General features: G+C 38.3%; 1 protein-coding gene across 2 annotated transcripts in view; it reads right to left on the reverse strand.

The window, feature by feature from the left end:
- MAP2K5 (mitogen-activated protein kinase kinase 5) overlaps positions 1-12,113 on the reverse strand; it is a 270,714-nt gene that overhangs the window by 239,246 nt on the left and 19,355 nt on the right. For both annotated transcript variants that reach the window (XM_010834516.1, XM_010834517.1), the window contains exon 3: positions 7,584-7,651. In XM_010834516.1, coding sequence (XP_010832818.1) covers positions 7,584-7,651 — 68 coding nt within the window. The remainder of the gene's footprint in view (positions 1-7,583; positions 7,652-12,113) is intronic.

Consider the following 12,113-nt stretch of genomic DNA (forward strand, 5'->3'; position numbering starts at 1 on the left):
TAACTCTGTCAGATGGCTACAAATTCAGTTACAACAATTACACTCAGCTATGTCATCAATTATACTTTCTTTGAATTATTTCTTATACTTTACATTTAAGACATATCCCTTCTATGATGCTCACCTCTTAAAAAGCACACAGCAGCTCCTTAGTCAAAAATAACATATGAAGCTAATCTATTTTGAATACCAAACAATAACTATCTTTATTATCTGGCTTCAATCCCTGAAAACTCATTTCCTCTGCCTTGAGGTGACTACAAGGCACACATGTTCTTTCTTAGATGACTCTAGACCAAGGGTCCACATATGGCCATGGACTGATTAGATGAAGAGAAAGAAAATCACAATGAAAAGTCTTCCAATGAAAGGTCAACAGGGAACAACTCTGGGGCCTCGTTATGGATCAACGTTACCAGACAAATGTATTTATTAGTGATTTGAAAATGAAACAGACAGTAAGTTGGCCAAGTTTAATGATAACACTATTTGTTTTGGACAGTAAAACTATAAAGGATGTTAGGGAACTCCAGATGGTCTTAATAGGAATTGAAGTTTGGATAGCCAGCAGCAGATGAAATTCAACTTGGCCGAGTTTCAGGTAATGTGTGTTGGCAGAAGTTTAAACTTGTATTCAGCGATGGGTCCAAAACCTGTGGGATCCTCTCAGCTAAGGCTTTACTAGTCACTACCATGGTTGGCTTTAGGCACTGCCTACACTGGCCTTTCACCTGATCTCTAAGTTGTAGCAATTCTGCCATACTTCCAAAGGAGGAGAAGTTTAAATAGCTTCAGGGAACCTACCACTTAAATAAAACAGGAGCATCAGGTCATAAAGAGAGCAGGCCGAACAGGACATTCCCTTACAAGCAGACTACTTTATTTAACCAGCTCCAATCATGTTCAACAAAGATTCAGCCTACTGCTCAGATGCTGTTAAAAGAATTAATGAAAAGGCAGTGAGGAAGAGTAAATAACATATAACAGAGAGACCTGTAATAATAGAGACAACTTGTTTTAATTTCCAGTTACAATTTACACCTTTTTGGACATATTATAGTCATGAGTTGAAAATGTACTGAATTCCTCTAACTTTACTGTGTTATAGCAAATTTATGTTCACCTTTCAGATATATATAGAAAACACCCTTCTTGTTTCCAGTAAAACTGGCCCTAAGAGAATGGGTTCATTTGGAGGTGCGAACAAGAGCCTAATGCCTTGGTTATGCCCCACAGCAACCTGACTGCTAGACATCCATCATCTCCATCCAGTCCACATCTCTCTAGAAGAGAAGCTCCTATGATAGCCCCTAAGAGCTTAATTGATGTCTTGCATTTTTCGGTCCCCTCATGTCAGCTGCCTCAACATAGGACCCCAGAGGACCCAAACTGTAGGTCATCCTGAGCCCTCCATAGAGAGGGAGCTGAACTAAGAGCGTGGACATATTAATGACAAAATATTGGTGGTTCGAAGCCCCAGAATACTCTGGTGCCACCCTGACTGAGGCCTGCTTATGCTCTCTTCCTTTGCTTCCACGAGCTACCTAATAATCTGATGCAAACTGCCATCTGCTTCTGCTTCTTGTTAGCAAAAATGTCCTGAGGTATTTCAAAGAGGGGCTAAAGAAGGGGCCACTACGTTCTTATCACTATTTCAAGGACATCCATATGTCCCAGATAACATAGAGAAGAAAGCTAAAATAATCTGCCTCTGAAAAGAAGTTTCATTCTTTGACTAGGATGATAAAAAAAATATAAAAATCTTACTTATAGCTTGGAGTACGACACTATTCCAATTAAAAAAAAAAAAAAAAAAACTAATTTACAACACCATTTATTTGGGCTTCCTGGATAGCTCAGTTGGTAAAGAATCCATCTGCAATGCAGGAGACCCCAGCTTGATTCCTGGGTCGGGAAGATCCGCTGGAGAAGGGATAGGCTACCCACTCCAGTATTCTTAGGCTTCCCTGGTGACTCAGCTGGTAAAGAATCTGCCTGCAATGTGGTAGACCTGGGTTTGATCCCTGGGTTGGGAAGATCCCCTGGAGAAAGGAAAGGCTACCAACCCCCTTCAGTATTCTGGCCTGGAGAACTCTATGGACTGTAAAGTCCGTGGGATCGTAAAGTGTCATGCTCTATACCTTAAAGCATGATACTATTCCAATTAAAAAAAAAAAGCTAAATAATTTCCAACACCATTTATTTATTGCATTCAGTTTTCCTGTCTTGTTCTTTTCACCGTTTCCCTACCCTGCCAGGAGAGTATCGAGTATTACCAGTTGTTTGGATGGATCATGACAAACGATGGGACTAACCATTCACTGAAGACCAAGCTATTTTGCTGCATACAAAGTAAGCTGGACTGACTTAATGTGGAGCATGTTTAAAAGCACCATGTGGAAAAGAGCTTCCAATCTCTGCTCTATGTAGAAAACTTCCTAATCGTAAAGGCCCTAAGGCTATTGAAAGTTTAACAGCTAACTGGGCAACACATCCTAAGGTAAAATTCAGCCCTGTAGGAAGGAAACTTCAAAAGCCCAGAGTATTTCTTTACAGTCCTTTTCAAACTCAGGTACACTAACATGCTACTAAGTAGCATTATTTTTTTGTTATCAGGAAAACAGTGGTATTTGCAAAGCTTCTTCTGTAGGATCTCAATAAATGCCAAAACAAAAACATCACTTAACCAGGAGTGAAGACTGGGATTCCAGGACCTAGGTCTGTGTCCAGGCCTTCCCATTGATTAGCAATATAACCTCAAACTGAATCTGATCTTGCTGGGCCTCAGTTTCCTTATCTGTAAAATGAGACAGTTGGACAACAGTCTCAAACAGTTGAGACGAACCCTCTAAGGGTTTCTTCCAACTCTACTTGAGCAACTATGATTTTTTTCTTTTTTTAAAAAATTTATTTTTTAATTGAAGGATATTGCTTTACAGAATTGTGTTGGTTTCTGCCATACATCAACATGAATCAGCCATAGGTATACATATGTCCCCTCCTTCTCAAATCTCCCTCCCACCTCCCTCTCCATCCCATCCCTCTAGGCTACTGCAGAGTCCCGGTTTGAGTTCTGAGTCATGCAGCAAATTTCCACTGGCTATCTATTGAGCAACTATGATTTCTGAGGCAATCTCCAAGTTATGCATAAAACTAGGATAAAGTCAATCATATCCCAATTTACAAGGTGCTACAGAAGTCAAAGAGTATTCTCCCTCATGGTACCCAACATCCAACAAGGTACACTACAGTCACGTATGTCAAAGGGAATACTTACACTCCAATAATACACAGTGTCTGCCATGATGGGAGGTGTTACATTAAACCCATCCCACATTCTTCTGGCAATGTGGAGAAATGGTGTAAATAGAGAGATTAGGCAAAACGAAGAAAATAATTCTTATTAATACTGTTTTCCACTCATACAAGCCTCTCAGTATCAAGAGAACTAGGTGTAATAAACCCTTTACTAGCCACAGGATTTAGCAGAAACAAATACGAGCCCATTTACAAAAGTAAGATGCACTGCTGGGATCCTTGAAGAAAGGTCACCTAAAAGCAGAGGTTAACATTAAAATAACCCCCTCCTATAACTGAGTCTCAATGATAAATAACGCTTACGATGAATCAAAAATAAGGCCCAGCACTGCTGTTTCATGCTGTAAGGAAATGAGGTCAGCACTACCAGACAACAAATACAAAAAGATGGAAGGAGAAAAGCAGCAGACTATTGTCTATCCTTCTAGAAAATGAGAGAGGAAAACAAGAACAACAAAACAATTTAAACTACTTTAAGGGAGTATTTAACAGGGTCCTTTAAATAATTAGCAATGATCAGGTATTTAGTTTTCAGGATATGTAGGTTGGGTGTATTTTTTTTTTTCTAATAAAGCATTTCAAATTCTAATTAAAAAAATACTTTATGGAGAAATTAAAAAGATACAATAGTGTCAGAGGAAAAGCCACAATCCCAGAAGTGGAATATTCTAACAACATAACTTACAAGAAACTACGCTATAAAAACAGATTGTTGATTAACACAAACTCATAACAAAACGCAGAGAGCGATCACAATGGTGCTGTAATAACACTTGGCTGCTGAATTCTCTCAATACATTAAATATCTCCTTGGAGACCAAATTACTTTACATTTTCTTAAAAGACAATTTATTATAGCTTTGTTTTCTTCTCATTATCTCTTAAAAATATATCTAATGAAGAAAAGAATACAACTTCTAAATAACACATAAAATGGTACTAATGTGTGACAACAGACTTTGGTTAATGTGCTAGTTATTATTTAACAGCGCACAACCTACTGTCATGACAAGTCCTCACCACAACGCGACATTCTGTGTGTCTCATGCATCAAAACCACTGTATGCCGTTATCATGGCACACATAAAATTAACAGCCTCGGGCTGCTAGCAATTTAAATAATTGATAAGTTTTCAATTAAAAAGGCAACATTTTCAGGTCTAATACAAAAATCTATTTAAATTACTGATACAAACTTATGCTTCTGTTGGCCCAAAGCCAGAAAATGCTTACATCCAAGGGTGGGGGGGGGAATTCTGCAAGTTTCAACTCAGACACCGTAGTTTTTTTTTTAAAGAATGATTAAAGGATTTATGGCAAAAACATGTCTAGTTTTGCTTTCCCCGTATGGTTTTTAAAGAAATACTAAAGTGACTGCAAATTTATTGAATTCCACATGAAAAGCATAGCTTTTTTTTTTTTTTTTAACAGTAAATATGCGGTCCCAAGTCCTTGGAATCAAAATTTTTCAGAGCCACACCGAACTTAAAAAATAAAAGGCCAATACAGGTTTTTAATACCAGGTTGGCAACTGAAGACTATCAACCAAAATCTATTGTGAGGTTAAGTCCAAATTGTTCTCTTTATGGCAAAACTGTAACCCAAAGGAATTTCAACCATAAAAACCAAAAGAGATCAAAATGGCAGCCAACCAAACCTGTTTGTGCTTTCTGAGACAGAGCTTCCTCTACTCTTTACTATTTAATTGTTTATTCAGAGCCTGACTCTACATAAACAAAGAGTATCTGATGGTAGAGGCTGCTTCAACAGATAAGAGCAAAAGGAAATCCAGTTAGGTTTTAAAACTGTTATCTCTCTCAGGGTTATTTTCATTTTCATTTTAAAATAATCTGCTCCAACATTCACAATCTGGGGAGTGGAGCTCTATCTTGGGGCCTCAGGTTCTTATCTATGAATATCAAGTGAATTAAAGAGAAAACTCAGACCTGATCATCTAGACCCCATTCTATGAATCACTGCCAGTTTACAGAAAAAAGTTTTCACCATCCACAGCAAATGAACGAACATAAGAAAAATGTAGTGAGTTTTACATAAAACTCTCTGAGGAATATAACCTTAACCAGTCAGTCTGGAATTTCCTGGTCATTGCTAGGGAGGTCATCCACCTGACAGACCCCTGCTGTCCCCCAGAGGAAGGTGACCTTGCCTGAAACCATCAGCTCTTGGCTAAAGTGACTTCCTTGTCCTGTCTCCTGCCACGTCTTTAGAGTGCCTTTCTATCTGCTAGATGGGATGTTGCCCAATTCATGAATCATTATATAAAGCCAATAAGATCTTACAAAATGTACTCTGTTTTTTACAATTTTTAAAACTTTTTTAATTTTCAAAATTAAAAAAAAAAAAGCTCATTTTTTAACACATAGAAAGCTCCCAGTACTAATGTGCAAGAAGGTGGGTGGGAGAGCAGCAGTATGAAACAGCGAAGGAGCACGGGCCTTGGCACAAGGAGAAGCTGAACATATAGTCCATATTCATACTCATATAGCTGTAAGACCTTGGGAATGTCTCTTAACCGTAGCTTCCTCATCTGAAAGGTAGGGATGATACTATCTACTTTACAGAGTGATGATTAAAGCTAAAGGAAACTAAATACCTTAAGCATCTAGTGTAAAATGGGCACTTAGCAGTGGAAATAATTATGACTACCACTAGGATCACATGTAGTAACACTTCTCAAAGAGCACAGTTTGTTAGATCTTCCCAAAAGTACATTTTTGAAAGCACGATTTTGTGTGAGGTCATGTCAGAGACATAATGAAAGTATATGGATGTCAGCAGTGTTCTCTCTGCAGTGGATCCATGTGAAAAAACTGGAACCCATCTGTGTGTGTGTGTTTTCTAAAAATAAGCATGTCACATTCTCAGGAGAGGTAGTTGATCTATCAATACTAGTGCTAGACCTTTCAGCAGACAATCCTACTCTGCCTTTCAAGGTACTGATGAGCCCTGCTCTAAATTCTCAGGGCACAAAGACTCTCAAATAAGTTAATGTGAAGTCAATGGGAAATTGACTTTTTTACTCTGTGCTAGTCTGAATGCATGGTCTGTTAACCATGCCATCCTTCTTGTTCTCTTTCCTCCTACCCTAAATTAAAACTATTGGTGGAAACCCATACAGATATTTTACAGTTTTCATTACAATGAAACAATATCCTGGTTAAAAACCTACAACCTAATCATTTGCTAAGATTAGAGACTCACTGAAAAGCCAGGGCGCCAGTTCCATCATTTCTACCATAATACCACTTTGCATTTGTATAGAATTTTTAACTTTTCAAAGGGTTTCACATCTATTATCCCATTTGACCATTACAATGACCCTGTGCAGAAGAAAGGACAAGTATTATTATCCACAATTGACAGATGAGGCAACTACTGCACAGAAAGGTTAAATGTTTTGCCTAAGGCCAGGAAGCCAGAGAAGGGCAGTGGTCTCCTGACTTCCAGTCTAATGCTCTCTTCACCAGACCACTAGAGAAGGTTTTGTACACAGACTGCAAGCTCAGAAAAAACAAAATGAATTAAGAAAAAATGAAATAAGAGAAAAGAACAAACCAGGGTTCAGGGAAGCTACTTCTCTCCAGAGTAGCTAAATTATTCAAGCTTAGTATTAAAGTTTTAGAAATGTATCCTTTTTTCTTGTCTATCTACCTTGGCCCTGAGACAAATGTTAATGCAAATTTTCACTGAAATTTGAAACACAAAAGAAAAGTCATTTGGGGATATATTCAAATCACTTAGATTCAGTAAGTAACCCTGCAGTTCCTTTTAGGGTGGGGTGGTTAGTATATAAAATCACTGAGAGTACATCTGTAAGTCAGGTATCCACATTAAGCCAGCAGCTACATTATAACTACAGTCTGTTTGGAAGGGGTGAAAGGGATCTCCAGTTGAAAGTAGATTTTGAAAAATTTTTTAGAGCCCAGGGGTTCATTTTTAATGAGCCGTTACTTTAAGTACTGCATAAAAAATACAGGAAATTGATAGTCCATTTAGTCTGCACCATACCTAATGCAAAAGTCATTAAGATGCATTATTCTTAATGTTCATGATATGATCAGTAAGTGTCTTTTGAAAAGAATGCCCTTAACTTTCACGTAAGGAGATCTTTAAAAATTTTACATATTGTATAGAAAAATGTTAAGAGCAACTGTGATTTACTTTCATATCTTCACTACATCAAGAAACTGCATCCTCAATTACAACAAGATTTTTAGAAAAGTCCTCATTAGCAGTAGACTTACATATGACAGCATTGCCTTCATTTCTTCATCACTTCTCACTGTAATTCGATCACCATCTTCATCTTCATCTGTTTAAAAAGCAACATAATGTAAGTGGTAAGATTTTTTTAATATACGAAAACCATGTCAGCTGGAAACATAATACAATTGGTTTATACAAACTTGATGTCCACACCCTCAACACTGTATGTTGCAGATGTTGACGTTATTAGTTTGCTGGTTTGGTTTTTTCATTCAGAATACAACAGAATCTCAATAAAGAACTATAAATTTTAGGGACAGCTGAAAATTAAAATATTGCTCATGTCATTTATGACAGGAACCTAAGTTAAAGTAAATACAGGGATTTCCCTGGCAGTCTAGTGGTTAAGACTCTGGGCTTCCACTGCAGGGAGCATGGGTTCAATCCCTGGTCGGGGAACTGAAATCACACATGTTGCATGGAACAGCCAAATAAGTAAATAAATATTTAAAAAATAAAGTACATACAACTGGAGTATGAACAGGTTTGGCTTGAAAAACTTTAAAAACTGAAGAAAGGCCAGTCTTATTCAACTATGAGTACTTTTTGCTTTCCCGCACGGCACCCTATCCCTCTATTTCTCCATTCTTCTTCTCTCCCGGCAATCTGTCATGTCCTAATAGCATAATAAAAATGGCTATCATTTACTGAACACTACTATAACACAAGGCACTGTGATTTATGCTCCATACACCCTTAAAAGCCTCATAACGATTCTATGATGTGGACAATATGACTTGATTATTATCATTCCCTTTTTTACAGAACTGAGAGCCCAGTGTAAGGTTAACTTACAAAGCAACTCTAATACAGTTCTCCTCATAACCCACTTGATCTCTCGTTTTCTGAACTGTTTCACTTATACTGAGTACTTTATGACCACAGAAAGCTTCAAATGGTGATTTGCACTACTGTGAAATCATTTAAACTCTCTTAAAACTAGAGGATAATAAGACTTCACAAAATACTGAACAAGAATGGGTAAATCTAAGTAAGTGGATCATCAAAGGAGCCACATCCAGAACAGTGCAATGACCTCACTGATCCTTCCCTTTATTAAAACAGTCGTGAAATATGTCTCCAAAACTGCTTTCTGAACCTGAAGATAGTTCAAGCAAAAATACCAGATCTTGTTTTTAGTCCCTAACGAAACTGTCCACATTTGATCACTCATTCATCCATACTATCTGCCAGGCAGAATGACTTCTGGTTATTTCTAAATATTTAGCTAGCTATTTCATCCTTCTGAGGATAAAGATCTGTCAACAGGAAAACGGCATACTTGGAAGACTCTAAATGTACAGTTGACTGAAAAATGCCAAAAACATTTTGAGCAAGGGAAACACTGATGGAAGCCGTACACAGCCTCCCAAGGGGACAGCGTGGAAGGGACAGGCTGGCTCTCAAACGGGTGCCTCCACTGGTGTGCATTTCCAAAACCGAGCTAGGATTTATTTATCTATTTATTTTGGTCACTCTTGGGCATCTAATTGCTGATTCGATCAGAGGCAGAGACCCTGATCCCAGGCCTGGAGAAAAAGACAAATCTCTCATCATAAAGAGAATAAGCTAGCATGACATGCTCTGAGAACTCTTACTGAAAATATAGGGGGAGTTCAGTTTAGCACCTGGATCTTAGCCCACCACACCTGAGCAGGCCCTCCCTCCTGTCTAGCTGCTTTTTTTAAGATAGCCCACTGTTTGGTGACCAGGCCACGGGAACCCTAAGAGGGAGATTGTTTTCTCTCCTACTTAGCCTATTTCAGAGCACAACGCTACCTTCTTTTTCTCCCTCACAGCCAACAGCAATCTGACAGTACGAGGGAAAGCAGCATCTGAATTTGTCCTGTTCAGTGACCAGGCCAACAGCTCTCACTGGGGTTTTCCCTCCAGAGTAACTGTTCTGGATCCTAGATACAGGTTCACTCCTGCAGAGTTCCCCAACTGGATGTAAATCAGTATCATCAAGTCACACTGAATATTCACATAGCTAGGAGCTGCAACAATCACCACTGGTATTACCTACCAAGAGCTGCCTCTCTTAAGCATAAACGGCACACAGTGGTCACCTTCAGTAACAAAGAAGGCATATTCCTACGGAGGTTACGTATATAAAGAACTACACAGAAATCCAGCATTTTCCTTCCCTCTCTTTCTTTAAGCTATAGGCTAGAGTCAAACTGGGAGAAAAATGCTGTTCTAATTTTGGAAACAGAGATAGTTTCTACGTAGGTTCCAGAAACTAGTATTTTCAAGGTTAAGTCAAAAAGCTGTCACATAAATGCAGGAAACAAAGGAGAAAAAAACAGACACTGTATAAAGGAATATAATGTTACATATCACCATGTATGAAAGCACTTTACATTTTTTGTTTTAAAAGCAAGTTAAATTCTCAGTTTGGATGTGGACTAAAATGATTTGTTCTTGATGAAGTCCTGAACTTGGTAAAATTTTCAGTCTGAACAAAGTAGCTTTATGTAAACCTCATCGCTACACCACAGCTAGCTGTAGAGATGGTGGCTACAAAGGGATAGATGATCTTCAAATCCCAATACACACTAGACCTCAATAAGGTACTGTCCACATGGAATGAAGAAGTACTTGGAGTTTAATAAAACAGGTGAATCTTTTTATAATTTTTAAAGAGAAGGCACAGATTTCAGAAAAAAATTGTTTCAATCACAGTCTCTTTAAATCAGTAACAATAACAACAAAAATAATTCTCTAAGCTCTCAAGCTTGGGCTTGAACCTTTAAGGCTACTTAAAACCAAAGATTGTATAATTCTAAAATTCTATGAAATCACTGAAGGATTATTTCAGTTGACATAAATAATCTGGTAACTGTGAGGGAAGTCAGTTACCAGAATAATCTCTTACTTAGCAGTTCCATAGAAAGCAGCGATGAAACACTAAAAGGCACTCCGCTTTAAGTGGACAGAAAAAACTTAAGACAAAACGCCAGAGCAACTTCGATGCAAACCTGAAGTGCTGTCTCATAAGGAGACAAGGGAACTTGAAAGAGGCATTCTAATAAAGCCTGAGGACAGAATCAGGTTTATAAGACATAGTGACTAGTAGTTCTCATGGATTAATGAGAAGCTTCATGTTATGTAGGAACTACTTTCCCTTACAGATTGCTCTTTGAAGGACGGTCTGCTTCATTCTTTAATAATTGCAATTAGTAGTTTTAATGAAGACTCCTTGTTCTTGTCAGAAAGGAGACTGAGTTGAAAAAGAAATTACACTAAGAGAAATGATTCTGGCCCAAAGGCAAAATCCAAGCCATGACGGCAACCCAAGAGCAGATCATTGGCTTTGAAATTTAAAACGAGAATACACTTCTCTCTAAAGACAAGGAATTTCGAGAAAGATACACGAAGGGCCAATGGGTACACAGAAAGGTGCTCCACATCTCTAACCATCAGGGATATGCAAATCAAAACCGAGGTGAGGCATCCCCTGACACTTGTTACACTATCACTAAAAAGACGAGCGAGAACAAGTGTTGGTGAGAACGTGGAGAAAAGAGAACCCTCGTGTACTGTAGGTAGGAAGGAACGTAAACTGAAACAACCACTGTGGGAAATAGGATGTGGTTCCTCAAAGAATTAAAATTACAACTAATACATGATCCAGCAATTGTACTGCTGGGTCTGTATCCAAAGGAACTGAAATCAGAAGTTTACGGAAATACCTGTACTCATTGTATTTGAGCATTCTTTGGCATTGCCCTTCTTTGGGACTGGAATGAAAACTGACCTTTTCCACTCCTGGGCCACTGCTGAGTTTTCCAAATTTGCTGACATATTGAGTGCAGCACTTTCACAGCATCATCTTAGGATTTGAAATAGCTCAACTGGAATTCCATCACCTCCACTAGCTTTGTTTGCAGTGATGCTTCCTAAGGCCCACTTGACTTCACATTCCAGGATGTCTGGCTCTAGGTCAGTGATCACACCATCATGATTACCTGGGTTATTAAGATCTTTTTTGTATAGTTCTTCTGTGTACTCTTGCCACCTCTTCCTAACATTTTCTGCTTCTGTTAGGTCCATACCATTTCTGTCCTTTATCGAGCCCATCTTTGCATGAAATGTTCCCTTGGTGTATCTAATTTTCGTGAAGAGATCTCTAGTCTTTCCCAGTCTATTGTTTCCTCTATTTCTTTGCATTGATCGCTAAGGAAGGCCTTCTTATCTCTCCTTGCTATTCTTCAGAACTCTGCATTCAGATGCTTGTATCTTTCCTTTCCTCCTTTGCTTTTCGCTTCTCTTCTTTTGACAGCTATTTGTAAGGCCTCCTCAGACAGCCATTTTGCCTTTTTGCATTTCTTTTTCTTGGGTTTTAAAAAAGGCAGAGGAACCAGAGATTAAATTGCCAACATCTGCTAGATCATCAAAAAAGCAAGAGAGTTTCAGAAAAACATCTATTTCTGCTTTATTGACTATGCCAAAGCCTTTGACTGTGTGGATCACAATAAACTATGGACAATTCTGAAAGAGATAGG

Source organism: Bison bison, unplaced genomic scaffold, assembly GCF_000754665.1.
Source record: "Bison bison bison isolate TAMUID 2011002044 unplaced genomic scaffold, Bison_UMD1.0 scf7180017864034, whole genome shotgun sequence".
Classification (NCBI taxonomy): domain Eukaryota; kingdom Metazoa; phylum Chordata; class Mammalia; order Artiodactyla; family Bovidae; genus Bison; species Bison bison.